The sequence below is a fragment of the Nicotiana attenuata genome, chromosome 11 (genome assembly GCF_001879085.1).
Source record: "Nicotiana attenuata strain UT chromosome 11, NIATTr2, whole genome shotgun sequence".
NCBI lineage: Eukaryota > Viridiplantae > Streptophyta > Magnoliopsida > Solanales > Solanaceae > Nicotiana > Nicotiana attenuata.
The window spans coordinates 51,728,030-51,749,735 of NC_031999.1; the positions used below are offsets into that span (position 1 = coordinate 51,728,030).

At 39.9% G+C, this 21,706-nt stretch overlaps 1 protein-coding gene across 1 annotated transcript; it reads right to left on the reverse strand.

Moving 5' to 3' along the window:
• LOC109234892 lies at positions 10,967 to 12,912 on the reverse strand. The gene is made up of 4 exons (XM_019400933.1): positions 12,552 to 12,912; positions 12,124 to 12,508; positions 11,350 to 12,058; positions 10,967 to 11,236 (listed from the first exon to the last, which is right to left on the reverse strand). Exons 1-4 carry the CDS (start codon positions 12,910 to 12,912, stop codon positions 10,967 to 10,969), a joined length of 1,725 nt encoding a protein of 574 aa, XP_019256478.1.

Sequence of the window (21,706 nt, forward strand, 5' to 3'; positions counted from 1 at the left end):
CTTCAAGTTATTCCCAGTAACCTTAAGGTCATCAACATATACCAGAATTACTATTAGATCACCATCTACCCTTTGTGTGAAAAGAGAGTAATCATAATGAGACTATACAAATCCCATATCCTTCATAGAAGAAGTCAACTTCAGGTTCCACTGTCTAGGAGCCTGCTTGAGTCCATACAAGGACTTATGCAGTCTACATACCTTCTGATGACACTCCTCTGGATGGTAAAGCCATCTGGGATCTTTATATAGACCTCTTGAAGAAGATCTCCTTGAAGAAATGCATCATGCACATCCATTTGGAAGATAAACCAGCCAGATGCTGCAGCCAAAGCCACTACAAACCTCACTGTGACCATTTTGGCTGCAGGAGAGAAAGTCTCTTTCTAATCCAGACCTTCAAGCTAACTATACCCCTTAGCAACTAGTCGAGGCTTATACCTCTCTACCTCGCCAGTAGACTTATATTTAACCTTGAATATCCACTTGCAACCAATAGGAGCCTTGCCAGGAGGCAGGTCCACAATGGACAAGGTCTGATTTTCCTCAAGAGCAGCAATCTCAGCTTGCATGGCTTCTATCAACTTACGATCAGTACTGGCCTCGGCATAGGAGGTAGGCTCAGACACAGCTGAGTAGGAAGCAAGACAAGCCTGATATGCAGGAGACAACTTATCATATAAAACATACTAGGAAATGGAGGAATGCAATTGAGAGAAGCAATCAGCTTCTCAAAGATCCAAAATAGGAAATAAAGGAGAGGAACTGGATGTAACATGCTTGAAGGGAAAAACATCATCTTTGAAGACAATGTCCCTGCTTACAAAGAACAGTTAAGAGTGAAGATCATAAAAAATGTATCCCTTTTGCACAGAAGAGTAGCCCAGATGTACAGTAGGAATAGCCCTAAGGGCTGAACTTATATGCTTTTCTAGCTGAGGTGGCATAGCTACAATCTACTAAAGACCCTTAAGTGCTGAAGAGAGGGAACCTTGTTATAGAGTTTCTCAAAAGGAGAAGCTTCCTTTAACAAGACTGTAGGCAATCTATTCAGAAGATAGACTTGCTGTAGAAGCACACTCACCCTAAGAACTGTAAGTGGAACAAATGCTTGAAAACCTCAAGGCTCTTGCCATATTAAGGATAGACCTATGTTTTTTCTTCACTCTACCATTCTGCTGAGGTGTATATATGATGATAGGCTATAATTACGTATTTTAGTTGCTTATTACACTCTAATTTACTGCACTTTAATTGAGTTTGCGCTTTAATCGCTAGTGTTTTGCACTAACGGTGTGTTTTATGCCTTGTAGGAGTGATTCCGAAATATATAGATGTTATAGAATGAATTCAAGTGATTTGGAGCTTTGAAATCTGAGGAAAAGCCCAAGGAATTAATCCGGGATCGTATTCGGGGATCAACGGATGATAAAACAACAAAACGAAGACTCGAGTAGGCATATTGCGTACTGTCTAGTAAAATGCACATAACGTTTTGCTCAGAACTCCATTTGGGCTCTACAATATATGGTTGGAAAGCTAACTCAAAGGTTGTATACGGAACAGGGTCAAAAACGCGATTGAAACTGCGACTGCGGACCTGACGCGGCAGAACACTGCTGCAGATTCTGAAGGCCACTCTAGCCGCGGTCCTGGCGTAACCGCGGCAGGACGTATAAATGTTAGGGACTAAAGTGCAATACACGGGATTTTAAGCCCTAAACCCTATATTAAACGAAGGAAGCCAGCCAAGAAAGGGGAGAATGATTTTTGGAAGTGAAAAACATCTGAAGGAAGGGCAAGAGGCAAGGAGGATCATTGGGCACCAATCTTTAATCTTCTTCTTTGTTCTTTTACCTTTGACTATGAATTTTTTTTGTGATTTTTGTTATTTTCATGAGTAGCTAACTTTTCTAATCTAATTTTGGTGAAACCCGTTGGGGATGAATTGGTTGTTATAAGTAATATAGATTTGAATTAGTTTAATCTCTATTTGTTCAACTATGTTTTGATTGTGGTTAATTGAAAGGATCCTCAATTAGCCGTTCCTATTTATTATGTATCTGCTTGAGAGAGAGTGCATATTTAGGTAGTTGTTTGAACACCATCACTCCCGGAGTATAGGCGAGAGTCATAACCGAGGGTTTAGAGGTTGGATTAGAGATATACCTCGGGAGCAATCTAAGTGAACTGTAATGCGAATCTAGCTAGCGTAGCTTGAGAGAGTGCGTCTAGTAAATTATCATAATTGTTTGAGAGAGATTTATGATAGTTGGAGAGTTCATGATTGATAGAGGCAATTAAGTCAACGCTATAAGAAACATACAACCAAGGAAATCAACAACGGGGGAGAAACCATTACCTTAGACCTTTATTCTAATTGTTTACAATTCAAGCATAGTTAGTTTTCAGCTGTTTATTTATTTTCAATCTTGTCTTCTTGGTGATATTAAACAGATACAGCTAAGCCTTAGTTCTCTGTGGGATTCGACTCCGGACTTATAGACCGGGTTATATTTGCAGCGACCGCTTATCCTTTTTAGGACTAGAGTTGGGCGTGATCAAATTTTGGTGCCGTTGCCGGGGTACGGTGTAGTCATAGCTGTATATATTGCTAGGGTTCAAGTTTGAACTTTTATTTTGTTTTGTTTTTTTCTTGGTATTTTTTTTATAACTGTTGATTTGAGAAACATGACATCTTGGAATTATGGGAATTTAGGTGTAGATAATTCTACTATTGATCTCCATACATATTGTGAAGGAAACCACCCGTGGAAAATTTTTCAAAACGTTCCTAAGAGCGAGTTATGTGCACCAACTCAATCTTATTTGTGGAATGTGTGTGATGTGTGTGGTGGTAAAAATGATCACCTTCATGGTTGTGCTTATATTTCTTATTTTCCCCCAATCCCTTACTATGATGGTTCTACCTTTTCTTGTGAAGTTAATAGGAACAAAGAGCCTGGGAATGCGGACCTGAAGGAGATCAAGGATATGCTAAAGTGCCTTCTGGAACAAAACAATGAGAAACAATTGCACATAGAAAGGCAAGAGGCAACTATTCGCAAGTTGGAGGCTCAATTGAGTCAAGTGGTTGGAGCTTTTAATGCTCAACAAGCCAATATTGAGGATAGTAGCCAAGAAGAGCATGAATTTGAGGTGTTAATTGGGGAGGTCAGAGTAGAACATCAACTACCTAGCCAACTAGAATTTGAGGATGTCAATGTTGAAGAAGTAATACTAGAGTCAACCAAGGACGTTGAAGATATAAATTTAGTTGACTCTAGTGTGATTGGTGTTGAGGAGGTTAAAAATCTTGAAGTTCATGTATTTGAGCGTGTTGGGCCTCATTCCAAACGCTTCTCTACATTATGTTCAGACGCTGAAATGGAAATTCACCCTTATGAGCATAAAAAGGAGTCCAAGGAAGAGGTAGATGAGCCTTATATTTTGGATTTCTCAAGGCCGTCTAGGCAAGGTGACACTCCTCGGTCGAGAGCCAACAAGTGCATAAGATTTTATCTAATTTTGGCTCGCAAGAATTTGTACCGCCCCAAGAGCATAATCATAAGCTTGAAGCAAAAATTGGGGTTCAATTCATAAGCTCGAGGTGGAGGCAAAAAGTGATTCGCGTCGTGCCGCGACGTTAAATCAAGCGCTTGTTGGGAGGCAACCCAGCTTTATTGCTTTCTTTTATTTATTTTTTATTGTTTTTTAATTGTATTATTTTTGTAGTGTCAATTTTTTATTTTTTTTAGGAGCATGGAAAGCAAAGTTATTGGAAGGATGCAACAACAAATCAAATGGTTGGAACTAAGTGTGAGGTACCCGCACGAAGGACCAAGCCTGGGAGAAGTCTGAGTACCATGAACTGGCTAGTGCTTCGGCCTTTGGCCTACCAGGGAGTTTTCTTTACCCTCTTATGGTTATGCTGTGAATTGGGGACAATGCACAATTTTAAGTGTGGCGTGATGAGATTGTCTGTGTGACTTTTCATGCTACTTTAGCTGTATTAGTTTAATTAAATAGTATTTTTTTAAAAGATTGGACTTTTCCCGACGATGAATCTATTAGACAATTTTCTTGAGGGATTTAAGTCTAAAGAAAAAAAAAACAAAAAGATTTTCTTTGTAGGTAGTGTAATAATTCCCCCTTGGTTTTTCTTTGTGCCGCGTTCTTTCCAAGAGTTTTATTTGAACGGTTTGTAGTTAGTTTTTTTTTAAGAATAGGAGCCATTGTGTTGTGTTTTGAATTGAAGCAATATCTCTTGACTTGGTTATGCCTTGAGAATAGTGAGTACTTTGGTTGTGACGCTTAGGCTCAGTTTTTTGACTCTTGTATAAGTACCTTAAATTGTATGATCTTAACTTTGCTTAACTGCTTTGACTAGAGTGTCTTGATGAAACCAATCCTGAGTGAGTTTATGTGCCATGTGTGTGTAAGGATTTGTTATATTCTGTGCATTGCATTTGATGCCTAGAACTTGCCCCGTGTGTTTGCAAAGCGAAATAGTAGTGTTGTTCAGTCTTGGAAGTGATATAGGCATTTTCTTGTTGAGCAGATATGTATATTTTACCCACCTAATTGTTATGTATCGTAGTTAACCTCTTTGAGCCTATAATCCTTTTTCTTTGGCAACCACATTACAAGCCTTATTCATTTGTTTGAATTAAACTATCTATTTGAACCTTTTCATCTCTCATGAACACTTGAATGTTATAAACTTTGTTAAAAGTTAAAGTGTGGGGTGGTTGGTTTGGCTTTTGAGTGGAACTAATTGAATAAGGAGAAAGGTGCACTGTTTTGAAAAAGGAAGAGCCACTTGAATTGAAAAAAAAATATAGTTGGATTGTTGTGAAAAAAAAATTCCTTGATAAGTGGTGGCTCTAGACGTAAGTGTGCTTAAAGAAGAATGGGGTAATTTACATTGATGTGAAGTGGAATTTTGGTTTGACATAAGTATGGGGTTTAAATGTTAAAATGTATGTATTAAAGTGCTTAGGGAGGTGTAGTCACTCTTATATCTAAATATATCCTACCCGTCCTGTAGCCTACATTACAATCAAATAAAGTCCTAATTGATCCTAGATTGAATGAGCTCGATTAGTGGAGTAGTACACTACGGGCAAGCTTATGGTGCATCTTTTGTGGCATATGAATGTTATTTCTGAGAGTGAGTGAATTCTTTCTATCTTGAGTTCCTAAGTGTTCTTAAATTTTATTTTGTGGAACTACTCTCTTTTGTTGTGTGAGGGCACTTGATTCATGAAGGAAAGATAATGTCAGTGACCTCTATATTAGAGTAAGTGGGTGAGTTGTGAATAACATGTGGTACTTGTGAGTCAAATCTTGAGGTGAAGATGTTACGCTTTTGTGCTTAGTCTATTTTAAATACTCTTGGTGTGATGAGTTAGGAGAATTGTTTAAAAAGGTCGTGTCTATAAAAAAAGTGTAGTTTGATTGCTCGAGGACGAGCAATGGTTTAAGTGTGGGGTGTTGATGATAGGCTATAATTACGTATTTTAGTCGCTTATTACACTCTAATTTACTGCACTTTAATTGAGTTTAAGCTTTAATCGCTAGTGTTTTGCACTAACGGTGTGTTTTATGCCTTGTAGGAGTGATTCCGAGATATATAGATGTTATGAAATGAATTCAAGTGATTTGGAGCTTTGAAGTCTGAGTAAAAGCCCAAGGAATTAAGCTGGGATCGTATTCGGGGATCAACAGATGATAAAACAACAAAACGAAGACTCGAGTAGGCATATTGCGCACTGTCTAGTAAAATGCACATAACTTTTTGCTCAGAACTTTAATTTGGGATACCACAATATATGTTGGAAATCTAACTCAAAGGACTACAACTTTCATGTTTACGTTTTTCTAAATTCCAAAAGGAACAGGGTGAAACACCACGATTATGGTAGGACCGCGGTAGGACCACGACAGAACATTACCAAAGATTCAGATGACCATTCTGGCCGCGGTCCTGGCGTAACAGCAGTGGGACCGCGGCAGGACGAGTAAATTTCAGGGACTAAAGTGTAAAACACGGGATTTTAAGCCCTAAACCTTATATTAAACGAGGGAGGCCAGCCAAGAGCGGAAGGAGAAGGATTTTTGGAAGTGAAAAACATCAGAAGGAAGGGCAAGAGGCAAGGAGGATCATTGGGAATCAATCTTTAATCTTCTTCTTTGTTCTTTTACCTTTGAATATGAATTCTTTTGTGATTTTTCTTATTTTCATGAGTAGCTAACTTTTCTAATCTAAGGTTTTGGTGAAACCCGTTGGGGATGATTGGTTGTTATAAGTAATATAGATTTGAATTAGTTTAATCTCTATTTGTTCAACTATGTTTTGATTGTGGTTAATTGAAAGGATCCTCAATTAGCCGTTCCTATTTATTATGTATCTGTTTGAGAGAGAGTGCATATTTAGGTAGTTGTTTGAACAACATCACTCCCGGAGTATAGGCGAGAGTCATAACCGAGGGTTTAGAGGTTGGATTAGAGATAACGATACCTCGAGTGCGATCTAAGTGAACTGTAATGCGAATCTAGCTAGCGTAGCTTGAGAGAGTGCGTCTAGTAAATTATCATAATTGCTTGAGAGAGATTTATGATAGCTGGAGAGCTCATGATTGATAGAGGCAACTAAGTCAACGCTATAAGAAACATATAACCAAGAAAATCAACAACGGGGGAAACCATTACTTTAGACCTTTATTCTAATTGTTTACAATTCAAGCATAGTTAGTTTTCAGCTGTTTATTTATTTTCAATCTTGTCTTCTTGGTGATATTAAATAGATACAGCTAAGCCTTAGTTCTCTGTGGGATTCGACTCCGGACTTATAGACCGGGTTATATTTGCAGCGACCGCTTATCCTTTTTAGGACTAGAGTTGGGCGTGATCAATATACACAGGAACTCTGATGAATAATTCCATGTAGCACCAATAAACTGTTGACCTGCACATTAAAGAACTCAGTACCATTGTCAGACCTGAGACATTAACCTTGTTATCAAATTAAGTCTGAACTAGTGTTAAAAATATTTACAACACAACAGTAGATTCTGCTTTAGTATTCATTAAGAAGAGAGCCAGGTGTATTTGGAGAAATCATGTACCAATGTCATAAAATATCTCTTATCATCATGAGTTGGGACCCTGTATGGTCCCCAGACATCAGCATGCACAAGTTCAAAAGGATGAGTAAAACAAGAAATACTGTGAGGAAATAACAGTCCAGATTGCTTAGCAATATGACACATTGTACAATGGTGATCTTGCATAGGAATATGTGGTAAACTACTAATCTTTTGTAGAACTTTCAGAGGTGCATGCCCTAGTCTCTTGTTCCACAAAGACAATTCAACTCTCAGTAGACTTAGTATGGACTGCCTTACTTTTACTAGAACTAGAGACGGTATTTACAGAAGATACTAGACTGGTACTTGGCTTTGCATCCTGCAGCTGCACTGAGTCCTTAGAGACATCTAGCTTCAGGATATAGAGCCCAAGCTCTTCCTTACAATCCACATTACCTTCCACTCAAGAGATCATAAAAAAGACAGAAATCAGGAAAAAATACAACAAGGCATCTCAACTCCTTTGTAAGCTTTGAGATTGAAAGCAAGTTGTATTTGAAGTCTGGAATGTTTAAGACATTCTATAATGATTTAGTTTTGAAGATTGTGGAAACACCAGTATGACCAATAGCAATCTGCTCACCATTAGGAAAAAGAACTTTGTTATTATCTATATTAGTCAGATCCTTGATTTCACTTAGTAGCTGGGAGTTATGTACCATATGATTGGAGTCCCCTGTGTCTACTATCCTGTTATCATAAACTAGACGAGACATGAAGGCTGTTATGGTACCTGTGTTGTTCATAGTTGCTGCATTTTCCACATATTCGACCTTCTTTCCTTTGCTCAGCATTTGCAGGATTTGATCATACTGGTCTTGAGTAAAAACTGGAGCAGGGGAGGAAAACTGAGGAGGAGGATCAGGAGTTTGGAATCCTCGAGCAGTGGATGCATTGTTCACCTGAGGACCTAAATAACCTCTTCTCTTGGCCTTGAAATCACCAGGATATCCATGGAGCTTATAGTAGGAATCCTTGGTATGACCTTTCAGGTGACAGTAGTCACATTTTAGTGTAGACCTCCCAAGATTGTTTCTAGGTTTGAAAGTACTATTTCCATTCCCAAAGCTTGCCTTACTCATCAGTGCTGCAGAATTACCAATGCCAGCACTCAGTGCTGCATTGTTTCTCCTTTGACTCTCAACATTAAGATCATAGCATAGGCTTCGTTAACATTTGGAAGTGGTCGAATCATAAGAATCTGATCTTTAGCATTATCAAAGGAGTCATTTAGACCAGTCAAAAACTGATACAATTTCTGTAGTAGATAGTGTTCTGCATGCTGCTTGGATTCATGGCATCCATATGAAGGATGAGGAGCTAGGGCTTCATATTCATCCCATAGCTCCCTAAGTTTCGAGAAATATTCAGATAAAGTTAGCATATTTCGAGTTAGCTTTGCAATCTCCTCATGAAGGTAGAATGATCTAGAAGTATTCACTTTATCAAATCTCTCACGAAGATCTTCCCAGACCTTATGTGCATTGGAGGCATAGATTACAATACTTAATAAATTTGGAGTAACAATGTTCATTATCCATGCCAAAACAATAGCATTACATCGATCCAGAGTTCATGAAGACTCGCATCATATAGCTCCTTCATACAGGTTCCTAGCACAAAACCTAACTTGTTTTTGCCATGCAACACAATATTCATAGATCAACTCCAAAGAGAATAGTTTTCCTAACCTCGAAGTTGAATTGAGATAAGAACAACACCTTGAGTATCAGAAGGATGAATATACAAAGGATGATTCTGATGAACTAAGTCGAGGTTCTGAGTATCTGATGGTGACGATGTAATAGTAGTCAAAATAGATTTGTTTTCATTAATTGCCGTAGTAACTTCGTAGATTTGTAAATTGAAGAGAATTACTCACTCAATTGTTGCAGGAATTTAGAGAAATTGTGGAATTTGCTCAAAATCAGCAAACCCTATGTTGAAGAAGAAGTTGTATCTTTAGCTGTATTTTGAAGCAAATGAAGCAAATTCTGGATTCGAAACAGCTCAATTGTACCTTCTCCTCAATCGTCCCCCATTGTTGAACTCATTGGAGTTGAGCCGTGCTCAAATACCATGTTAAAGAGGTACAACCATTGGAGAAGCAAAGAAGGAACAAAGTAGGAAGAAGAAAGAAAGAGAGCTGCCTTTAGGAAAATATCGAATCTCATATTAAGCATGTACTGTACATGTATATATAATATATACATACATCACTAACTACTAACTCCTTAAGAATAAAATAATAGTTGTTGACAGTTGTACACTAACCCACTAACTAACTTCTAACCGTCTAGCTAACTTCTACAATGTACCTACTTCTTGACAAATGCATTCTCATTTTCACTTTCCAAGCTCTCTCATCTTCTCTTGCCTTCAAAGATCTAAGAATTAGGATATACCCATTTTATTGTTATTAAAATACAAAGGATAATGAATTCTCATTTTCTGTTTACAAGCTCGCTCTTCTTCTGTCGCCTTCATGATAGAATTTAAGGGGCCACCAAACTATATAGAGATTCAAGTTCTCTATTTGTTTCCACAAGACATATGCACACTGCAGTAAGTAAATGACACAGAGGAATTTTACGCGGAAAATCACAGCTCACGGGATAAAAAACCACGACCTACCCTTGTAGGATTTTAACTTCACTACTGAGAAACTTTAGATTACAACCTATGTAAACTAGGAATTAACTCTTAATCACTCACTAACTTGTAACACTCTATTACAAGCCATTTTGTAATAACTCTATTACAAAGACTTTACAACTCGACTAACTCTAGCCAAGGCACAAACACAAGGGTTTATGATTTACAAAGGGGTTTCCTACGCAATGCTTCTAACTAAGCTAAGTAGGAATTACAAGTAAAGAACTTCAACAAAGGTACAACACAACTAAGGCCATATAACAATACGGGGAACTAGTCAGTTGCTATGTTGTTCTTTGTTCTTGATGCCTTGGAGAGTCACTTGCAAGATTGATGGATAACTTGAGAGAATGCTTTTTCAATTCTTGAATGTGCAAGTGATTTACCTTGCTTGATGTTAATAATTCATTTGTGACATCACTTTGAATGATGTAAGCAAGTTAGGTAAAGGGCATTCCCCATAAAGGTAACTGCTGCACTGTTTCGATACTGTAGCATGTGCAGGCAGCAACTTTACAACTGGGGCAGTTGACTTGTACAGTCCCCTCGGGAACTGGTTGCTATCTGCTCCCTCTACTGTTCCTTTGACTCTGAAGAGTTGAACTGTGTCCCCAACTGGAGACTGGTTGATCTTTAAGTTCTTGAGTATGTGTATTAGGTTCCTTATCTGGTTCTTATCAATATGTTTGTTAGACCATCAAAACAAAACAAGTATACACATATAACCTATCAATTTCCCCCTTTTTGATGATGACAAACTTAATAATTCAAGTTCCCCCTAAGAACCAGAATGACATTGCCATTTGCCGTATTCCCCCTGAATCTGTTTCCCATCCTAGTCCCTCTGAATTATTTTTCCCCCTTTTGGCAACATAAAAAGATTAGTTACAGGCTTTAAGCAAAAAGAAGTCTAGCTTGAGTTAAATCATTCCAATTATGTGCACATAGCATGACAAAAAATATAGCATAAAAGCAAGGCATATATAGCAAAAAGGGAAAAGCTTCCATTAAACAATTTGGATTTTAAGACAGGGAGCAGATTCAATGTTGCTAACAACCATCCAGAATTCAGAACAAAAACAAAAAACAAGTACCACAAACATCATCATAAAGTAGCATAAGAGACCGACACTTAAGACTTGACACTAAGGGGACACTGTCTAGGGAGCACTTGAAGGAGAGGGCTTAGAGGTAGAGGCAAGAGTTTGGAGGACTAGATCCATTCGATCATTCGCCGACATTTGCTCATTGAGCAGTTTCTCCTTCAGGTCCTCCACTTGTTTCTTAAGCTCAACATTCTCCTTAGTCATACGGGCAACCTCTGAGCTTTGAGAACTACTGGAACCAAGTGCCTCTTGAAGCTGACTGAGCTGACCATCAAGAATAACATTCCTTGCTTTTAACTTTCTGATCTCCTCCGTAGCATTGTTCTGAGCGTTGATCAGCTGAGAGATGGTATAGTGCTTCCAACTCCTCCAGCCTTATCAATGCACTCACATTCTTCGAGAGTAGTCTTGAAGAAGGTGTGCTTCCTAGCACTCACTTTAGCTTGTCCTAGAGGGACCTTGAATAACTCAAAAACCTTGGTGAGAAGGAACCCATAAGGCATCCCATGATTACCATCTTTGAATTCTGCCACTTTCTGCATATGTTCAATCATAATCCCAGGCAGGTTAATGGTAGTGAAGCCATCCAGCGCTTCTATGAGAACCAGGTAAGCTATGGATGCCATGGACCTTCTCTCAGCATGAGGGAGAAAAACCTTATTCACCATCTCAAACAACAATTGGTACACTGAAAGGAGAGCCTTCTTGTGCACCCGTTCCCCCTGTTGGACTGCCTTATCCTTGACTATAGCATTTCTAAAATTTGGAGTGCATGAGCCTTGAACAATAGACAATCCTTTAGCAGGTACATTCAGAATAGACCCCAGCACCGCAAAATCCATCACAAAATCCACCCCATTCACCATCATGCAGATATGGTCATCATCAACTTTGAAGAAGTCAGCATAGTAGCTACGCACTTCCTCCTCATATACTTTGGGAGAATCTCCTGTGAACAAGTGTGTCCACTGTTGAAACTCACAAATTTCAACCAATTGTCGCATTCCAGCCTCCTCCAAAATGTTAGGGGCAAATGTGCAGCCCCTTAGCACTTTTTGATTTTTCAATTTCTCTTTCCCAGTACTCTGGGGATCACCAATTTTGGCCTTCTTGGGAGAACCAGGTTCCTCATCGACATCAACTTTCCTTTTCACAGACATGCGAATATTTTCCCATGCACAACGGATTGTGTAAACACTATTTTCTCAGACACGTGTTCACCAACATCTTCCATCCCCTTGTTACCATATCTTCCACCACTTTCTTCAACTATCTTGTCACCAGATTCTTTCACCAAGTTTTCACTAGAGATAACATCATCACTCTTGTTTGGACTCTCAATACTCACCAAAGATTTCTCTTTAGACTTGGAGAGAGAGTGCTTTTGTGAGCTCTTGTGAGTCAAGGAACCAGGTTCCTCGTCCACTTCATCATCCACAGTGACAACATGTACTACCTTATCATGCACAGCCTTTCCATCCTTCACCAATTTCCTCCTCCTTTGACTGACTTGACTTTTCTTATGAGCGGACTCAAGAGCGTCCTTCTTTTGCAACCTTGTAATGGGTGGCTTAGGAGTTGGCTCTGGAGTGGCAACTGGTACGTCTAGCCCAGATAAAGCTAGCAATAGCTATATCACCAAAATCCTCTTCACTATCTCCATGCTCTTCACCAAATACAGATCTCATCTCAAGCACCACCACATACAAAGGCTCAGCATAAAAATGAGGAGTGGGAGCAGGATCAGTACTGACCTGGGGCTCTTGAGAGAACCCCTGAGTTGGATCCTCCGAGAAGGGATCAGGTCCTTCTACCAAGGTCTTAGACGCTTCCCCCTGAGGCTCAGACCTATCCTCACCTCCTTCGATAATAACCCCTTCACCAGCTATAGATAACATGTTTTCTATTGCTTCTTTCACTTGTAAATCCATGGAAAACGCATGGGAAGGAGGAGTGTTACCTGTGGACTGAAGATTAGTAACTTTTTGTTGAGTCTGCATTCTCAGAACCAACAGTTTGGCCTACATTTGAGCCTTCGTCCATAGGAAGACTCCGATTTCCTGATTTCCCTCTTCGTCAACTTTACGTTTTTCACCTAGTTTTTCCAGTGAGGCAGGAGGAGAGCTCATAGCCATAAACCTTTTAGGAGTCGAGATTTTGCGGCTCCGATGAGAACAGAATTCGATTGGGTAAGATAGGAGACTAAGTGTGGGGGTGACGCTGCCCTAGGGTTTTGGATAGTAGTGATGTTGAGTGAGGAGTCTAACATCAGTGTTTTAACTGGTGAGGACTCAATGAGGGTGTTACTTGGAGCACTTGAGGTTTCTTGATTCTCAGTCATGGTGAGAAATGATGAGTCAAAGAGGAGGGATTGGTAGTTTCAAGAGAGAAAGAAGAAGGAAAATTTTGAAGTTTGATGTGACGGTGATGGATGTATTTAAGATGGATGAGGGACCGGTTAAGAAAAGGCGACAATTTTGGGAGTCAGGTCGCTTACCAACGGGCGAGACGTTTGGGTTCAAAAGACGCAGAGAAAAGAAAGTGACACACTGATGACGTGGCACTATTTTATCCGTTCAAAATTATGCATGAGGGAACGGAGAAACTACTATCTTGTGTCAGGAGAACCAGGTTCCCTGACGAATCTTGTACGAGTAAACTTTTCCCTTTATATCAGCGTGCAATGCATCAACTGCTTATTTGCTCTGTAATCATCATGCATGTCTACCTGTAACGGTATAGAGATGAGTTAGACTTTGCCAGAAAACACTTTTTAGCTAACTTTACTTGGACAGTTCTTTCATAGCCAATCATCGAGGGACCAGGTTCTCAGTCCGGTTTTATCAACCCTAGTGCCAGGCGATTTCTTTCAAAATATTCTCTGCTCAAGGCTTTGGTGAATATATCTGCAATCTGATCTTCTGTACTACATAATTTCATATTGATGAGCCCCTTTTCAACATTGTCTCTGAGGAAGTGGTGACGCACATCAATGTGCTTGGTTCTCTTATGCTGGACTGGATTTTAGGCCATGTTGAGTGCACTTGTATTGTCTCACATGAGGGGTATACAGTCAGAGAACACTCCAAAGTCTTCCAACTATTGTTTGACCCACAGCAATTGAGCAGAGCAAGAAGCAATGCTACATATTTCACTTCTGCAGTTTTGCTTCCTTGTACCCATGAGATTAGATAGGAACCCAGAAAATGTGCCATTCCAGACGTGCTTTTCATGTCCACCAGATATCCTGCATAATCAGCATCAGCATACCCAACAAGATCAAAGTTGTCTCCTGAGGGATAGTAGAGCACCAGGTCCTGCGTTCCTTTGAGATATCTCTATATTCATTTGGCAGCCTTCAGATGAGATTCATTTGGATTAGATTGACACCTTGCACAGAGACCCACGCTGAACACAATATCTGGTATGCTTGCAGTGAGATACAAGAGTGACCCTATGATGCCTCTATACGTGGTCTGGTTTACAGGGGAACCAGGTTCATCCATGTCTAGACGAGTAGCTGTGGCAACATGAGTGTCAATGATTTTTTATGTTTCCATGTCAAATCTCTTCAGCAGCTCCTTGATGTACTTCTGCTGACTTATCCCTTTTGAGATTGCTTCACTTGTAGACCCAAGAAGAAGTTTAGTTCCCCCATCATACTCATTTCAAACTCACTTCCCATGAGTTTTGCAAATTCTTCACATAGGGAATCAACTGTTGCTCCAAAAATGATATCATCAACATAGACTTGCACAATGAGCAGGTTCCTTCCTCATTTCTTCAGAAAGAGAGTGTTGTCGATTTTCCCTCTTGTAAAGCCATTTTCTAGAAGGAATTTTTACAACCTTTCATACCAAGCACGAGGAGCCTGCTTTAACCCATACAAGGCCTTGTCAAGTTTAAAAACATGCTCAGGATGCTCATGATTCTCAAATCCAGGAGGCTGCTTGACGAAGACTTCTTCTTTTAGAAAGCCATTCAGAAATGCACTTTTGACATCCATTTGGAACAATGTGAATTCCATATGTGATACAAAGGCAATAAGAATTCTGATAGCCTCCATTCAAGTGACTAGGGCAAAAGTTTCATCATAGTCAATCCCCTCTTCCTGATTGTAGCCTTGAACTACAAGCCTTGCCTTGTTTCTTAATGTGTTTTCAAACTCATCAAGTTTTTTCCAGAATACCCATCTGGTTCATATAACGGTTCGATCTGCAGGTCGAGGAACTAGGTGCCATAACTTGTTCCTCTCAAATTGATGGAGTTCCTCCTGTATGGCTGTAATCCAATCACCATCTTTCAATGCTTCTTTGATATTTTTGGGCTCTATTTGAAAGAGAAAAGCTGAGAAGGCAAGTGAGTTTCTGGTCTTTAATATGATTTGAATTCCTGAATCAAGAGGAGTGATTATGTTATCAAGGGGGTGTGAACTTTTGTGTTTCTAGTTAGACACCCGAACCTCATTGTGAGAAGGTTCAGGTACTTCTACCTGTGAACCTTGATTGGTTCTCATCTCAGCGTGTGGGGTCCCTTGAACAGCATCGACAACTCTATTTTCAGCTTCAGTTGTTGTGATTGAGGGACCATGTTCCTCTCCATCAGTTGGAGATATGGTTGCACCATCCTCATTTGATTCCTTAATGTGGCTCATCATATCAGCCTTTCCATTTGCCATGTCAATAATTTCACTAGGGACAAGTGACTGTTCTCCGTCTTGATCATTCTTATCATTCAAATCCTTTCCACAGAGGTCATAAGATTCATTGAAGATCACATGAATGCTTTCCTCAACACATTTAGTTCTTTTGTTATATACTTTGTAGTCTTTTCTTTGTGATGAATAGCCTAGAAAGATTCCCTCATTGCTTTTGGCGTCGAATTTTCCAAGTGCTTCCTTCCAATTGTTGAGGACAAAACATTTGCATCCAAATGTTCTCAAATACGTCAGCTTGGGCTTCCTTCCGTTCAGCAGTTCATATGGCGTCTTGTTCAGAAGGGACCTGATCATGCACCTGTTCACCTAGTAGCATGCAGTATTGACGGCTTATGCCCAGAACCCTTTTGCAATGCCACTGTCAATCAACATTGTTCTTCCCATGTCTTCAAGCACTCTATTCTTCCTTTCCACAACACTATTTTGTTGAGGTGTTCTGGGAGTTGAGAAGTTGTGAGTGATGCCATTTTCAGCACAAAATTCGTCGAATTTTGCATTGTCAAATTATGTACCATGGTCAGACATGATACATACTACATTAAGGCTCATCTTCACCTGGATCTTCTTCACAAATGTCACAAACACTTGAAAGGTTTCATCCTTGATTCTGAGAAATAGAGTCCAAGTGAATCTGGAATAGTCGTCCACTATGACAAATATGTACCTCTTTCCTCCTCTACTTGGCACCCTCATAGGTCCACATAGATCCATATGGAGGAGATCAAGTGGCCTTGAGGTGCTTACTTCCTTTTTGGGCTTGAAAGATGATTTGACTTGCTTTCCTTTTGCACATGCATAACACACGCTGTGATCCTTTAAGCTTGACTTGGGCACCACGAACCAGGTCCTTCTTTACCAATTTGTTCAGCAACGTGAAACTTGCATGACCCAGACTTCTATGCCACATCTTAACATTATAATCAAAAAAACTGAAACAACTAAGATCTCCATTTTGCAGGGACTCAAAGTTAACCACATAGATGTTTTTGTATCTTTTGGCCACTAACAACACTTCACCAGTCACAAGATTTGTGACTGTGCATATTTTGGATACAAATTTGTAACGACCCGGCCGGTCATTTTGAATAATACAATCTCATTTCCCCATTTACTGCTAAATTCATGCTTTACAGTTGTTATGTAACTTACCGGGGTAATTGGTCGGGTCCGGAGAGGTTTTGAAATGAATTGAGACACTTAGTCTCCAAGAAGAAAGCTTAAGTTGAATAATTTAACCGGAAGGTGAAATATGTGTAAACGACCCTAGAATGAATTTCTGATGATTCCAATAGCTTCGTATGGTGATTTCAGGTTTAGGGGTGTGTCCGAATATTTATTTCGAGGTCCGTAGCTAAATTAGGCTTGAAATGGCGAAAATAAGAAATTTAAGTTTGGAAGTTTGACCGGGGAGTTGACTTTTTGATATCGGGGTCGAAATCCAGTTCCTAAAATTTTCCTAGCTCCGTTATATCATTTATGACTTGTGTGTAAAATTTGAGGTCAATGGGACTTTATTTGATAGGTTTCGGCATCAAATATAGAAGTTGGAAGTTCTTAGTTTCATTAAGCTTGAATTGGGGTGTGATTTGCGGTTTTAGCATTGTTTAATGTGATTTAAAGTTTCGACCAAGTCCGTATCATGTTTTAGGACTTGTTGGTATATTTGATTGGGGTCCCAGGGGACTCGGGTGTGTTTCGGGTGTGTTTCGAATTATTTTGGCCTACTTTGTACGCTAATTTTCTGATAACTGGTGTTGTTCTTCGCGTTCGCATGGAGCCTCTCGCGTTCGCGAAGAAGAATTTGGCTTTTGGAAGTTTGTTCTTTGCGTTCGCGGAGAGACTCTCGCGTTTGCGAAGAAGGAAATCTCGATTGCACAGGTCTGACTTCGGAGGCTCATATCTCACAATCTATAAAGAATTTGGAGATGATCCAAAAATGAAAGTTGTAGAACTTCGTGTCTAGTTTTCAGAAATGTAGATTAATTGGCAATTAGATTTGTGTACAAAAAATTATGGTAGTTACACTATAGGTTGTCCGGGGAGAGTTTGAAAATCTCTGCTGCACAGGGTTGACTTTGGAATCTTATATCTCGCAATATATAATGACTCAGGAAACGAGAAACATATGAAACTATAGCCCTTGGTGTCTAGGTTTCAGAACATCAAACTATTTGTCATTTGGAGTTGTGTGCGAATCGTTATGACCATTATACTAAAGGCAGTCTGAAATGAGTTTGGAAATCGCTGATGAGGAATTTGTTCATCGCAAACGCGAGAAAAGGGTCGCGAACGCGAAGAACAAACCCCTGGGCAGTAGAATAAAGTCCAAATTCATCCCACTCTTCCATTTTTGGACCAAGGAACTTCGGGTGGGACGACTTTTTGAGGGATTTTCAGAGAAAACAATGGAGTTAGTGTTCTTAACTCAATTTTGGTTAGATTACCTGAATCTATTACTAATTTTAGCATTTATCTCTGATTTAAGTTGGAAAAGTTTGAAAACCCTCTTGGATAGATTTGAGGATTTGGGGGTCGAATTGTTATCGGAATTTAGTAATTTTGGTATGGTTAGACTCGTAATTGGATGGGCTTTCATATTCCGTGACTTTCGTCGGATTCCGAGACGTAGGCCCCATGGGCGAATTTTGAGTTAATTTCGGATTTTTATTGAAAAATGTAGTATTTTCTTGTGAAATTGATTCTATAAATTTTGTTGACTGTGTCGAATTATCTTGGCTAGATTCGAGCCATTCAGAATTGGATAATCGAGGAAAAAGGCCTACTAGTGGATTAAATTGGAGCAAGTCGAGGTAAGTATCTTGCCTAACCTTGTGTGTGGAACTTCCCCTTAGTATTTGAGTCTTCTATGTGATTGTAGTTCGTGTACGCGAGGTGACGAGTGCATGGTCGGACTTATTTGTGGAAAATTAGCCTTTAGGGTTCTTAGGTCTTTATATTCACTATGTATGATTGTGTTCTTGACATGACTGAGCTTCCTATTTACTAGTTTCACCTCTACATGCTTAATTGGCTAATCGACTCCTATTGCCTAATCGACTCCTATTTCACTATTATTGCCTAATTGACTCCTATTTGACTTAACTGCAGAATTTCGTTTCTCCTATTGTCATGCTATCTTTTCATAGCTGCTTGTCTTAATTGGGATTTTATCATCATCTCCTCCTATAACTGTTTAGTCTTAAGTGAAGCTAAGATCATCTTTCCTTAATTGAATTGTCGGATATCCTCGTATTTATTCAAGTTTAAAGAGGTGTTTAGATAACCCATATCTTTGTTGACTTACCTTTATTTGGGACTACTTGACTCGTGTTGATTCCCTTGTTTTTGACTTGTGTATTGTCGGATCATTGCTACATGTTAGTTTTCCCTTTGGTTAATTGTTTACTTTATGCCAGCATTCTTTATGTTGTTATTCCTTGTGAGCTGGTCCTACTGTTTCTTCATGATTTACAGTTCTTGAGTTGATTTACTTGCCGTACCTTGTATTATTGTCATTGTTACTGTTGTACATGCTGTGGTGATCTACGAGTTCTGTCGTGCTGTAATTGTATTCTCTTTGGTTACGCTGCATATTTACTTTGGGACTACGGAACGGTATTTAGGGAGATCCCCCTACACATTTACGTTTGGGACTACGGGAAGGTATCCTGGGAGATCCCTTTGTTCTGCATATTTACTTTGGGACTACGGAACGATATTCCAGGAGATCCTTTTGCACATTTATGTTTGGGACTACGGGACGGTAACCCGGGAGATCCCCCTGTACTGGATATTTACTTTGGGACTTCGAAACGGTATTCCGGGAGATCCCTCTACACATTTATAATTTGGACTATGGGACAGTATCCCGGGAGATCCTCTGTACATTTACGTTTGGGACTACGGGACGGTATCCTGGGAGATCCTCTGTTATTATCACTGTGTTCTGAGCTATTGTTTTCATTGATGCTATCCCTGTGTAAACAGTATATGTGCTGTCCGTTCTTGTCCTTATGCTTACTAGCTGGTATGAACTATGTTATGACACTTGCACAAGCATACACGTGGCTAAGCACCCTTATCAGATAGGAGGCTCCTTGAGATTATTGAGTATAGACGCACACCCTTGTTTATTTTCCTTCCATGTGAGAATGACTCTTTTGGGCACGTGATTTGTCAGTATGATTATGAGGTGTGATGAGGGCACCGGATGCCAAGTGTTAGGGTTTAGGTATTGAGACCCGTATTGCATGATTATGAGATGAAGTGTCACAGGGTGACTTATATCCGAAGGATATTTATTTGAAAGGGTTATATTCGAAAGGTATTCATTTTTAGAGAACTATTTTGGAAAATATTTACTTGAAGGAAGTATAATTCGAAATACTTTTATCAACTAAAAGATTTGACTAATTGATTGAAGTTGTTGGCTATGACCTAATGTGAAAGCTGTCGTAATTGCTGGGTTATGACTTGTCCTTATTGTATTTGTGATTTCGAATTTGGGTTGTATTTTCGTTCACTTTTATGAGCTTTATTATGGTGTTCCACTGTTACTTGCTGTTTTCTTTCCTTATTGCAGTTACTGTATTGTTATCAATATCGCTTAGCCTTTATATAGATATCCTGTTCCGTTGTTTTTATACTTATACTTGTTCTGCTTATTAGACCAGTGGGTGTCTTGACTGTTCCTCGTTATTACTCCACCGAGATTAGTCTTGATACTTACTGGGCACCGCTGTGGTGTGCTCATACTACACTTCTGCACATTCTTTTGTGCAGATCCAGGTATTGATTGTTAGTAGTTGAGCGGATCCTTGCAGATGAGACTCAAGGTAAACCTGCTGCAGCGTTCGCAGGCTTTGGAGTCACCTTCCTATTTTATATTCACACTGTTGTACTTATTTCCATATGGTTATGTTTAGATGTTGTTGTGAAACTCTTTAGAGCTTATGGCTTGTACTACCGGGTTTTGGGAATTATAAATTTTGAAGAGATTTCTACTTCAAGACTGTTAAATTTCATTTATTATTGTGGTATTTCAGTATAAGTTAGGCTTGCCTAGTCCGTAAGACTAGGTGCCATCACGATGCCCAAACGGAGGGAAAGTTGGGTCGTGACACGTTGATATCAGAGCTCTAGGTTCATAGGTGCTACGAGTCATAAGCGAGTTTAGTAGAGTCTTGCGGATCGGTACGGAGACGTCTGTACTTATCTTCGAGAGGCTACGGATCTATTAGGACAATCTCACTTCTTTCATTCCTATCGTGCGAGCTTATTGATCTCGGAGTTTGAACTTTTATCATTCCATTCTCTCACCGACAGTGAGGACACGAGCTGCAGTTATCGACGACGCTTCTCCCGGAGCAGGTGTTGCTAGAGGCAGAGGCAGAGGCCGACGAGGAATATGTACCGCAGCTAGACCACATTCCAAAGCAGCAAGTTCACGTTTGTCAGGTTCCAGGCGTCAGGGCGACACAACCTATGGTCCCAGTTCAGCTCATAGATAGGGCAACAACATTTGAGGAAGGGCAATTTAGATTTGCAAGGTTCAAGGACTGTGACCCTTCTACATTCAGTGGTTGGGCTTCAGAGAGCGCACAGGGTTTATTGAGGAGTGCCATCGCATTCTCCCTACTATGGGTATTGTTGAGACGAGAGGAGTTGCTATTACTACGTTCCAGCTTAAGGGAGTGGCTTATCAGTGGTGGCAGGCATATGAGTTGGGTAGCCGACCGATGCAGCTTCATTTACATGGGTTTAGTTTTCAGAGATGTTTTGAGAGAGTTTGTACCTCAATCACTTCGGGATGCATGGAGCACGGAGTTTGAGCAGCCGGGTCAGGGTACCCTGTCAGTATTAGATTATGCCGTCAGATTCAACGATTTGGCCAGACATGCACCTGCCTTGGTCGCTACAGTAAGAGAGCGAGTCCGTGGATTCATTGAGGGGCTCAGCCATGATATTCGGTTTAGCATGGCTCGAGAGTTGGAGTCAGATGTTTTGTCTTAGCAGGTGGTAGGGATCGCTCGCCGGTTAATGGGCATGTGAAACTGGGAGCGAGAGGACAAACGAGA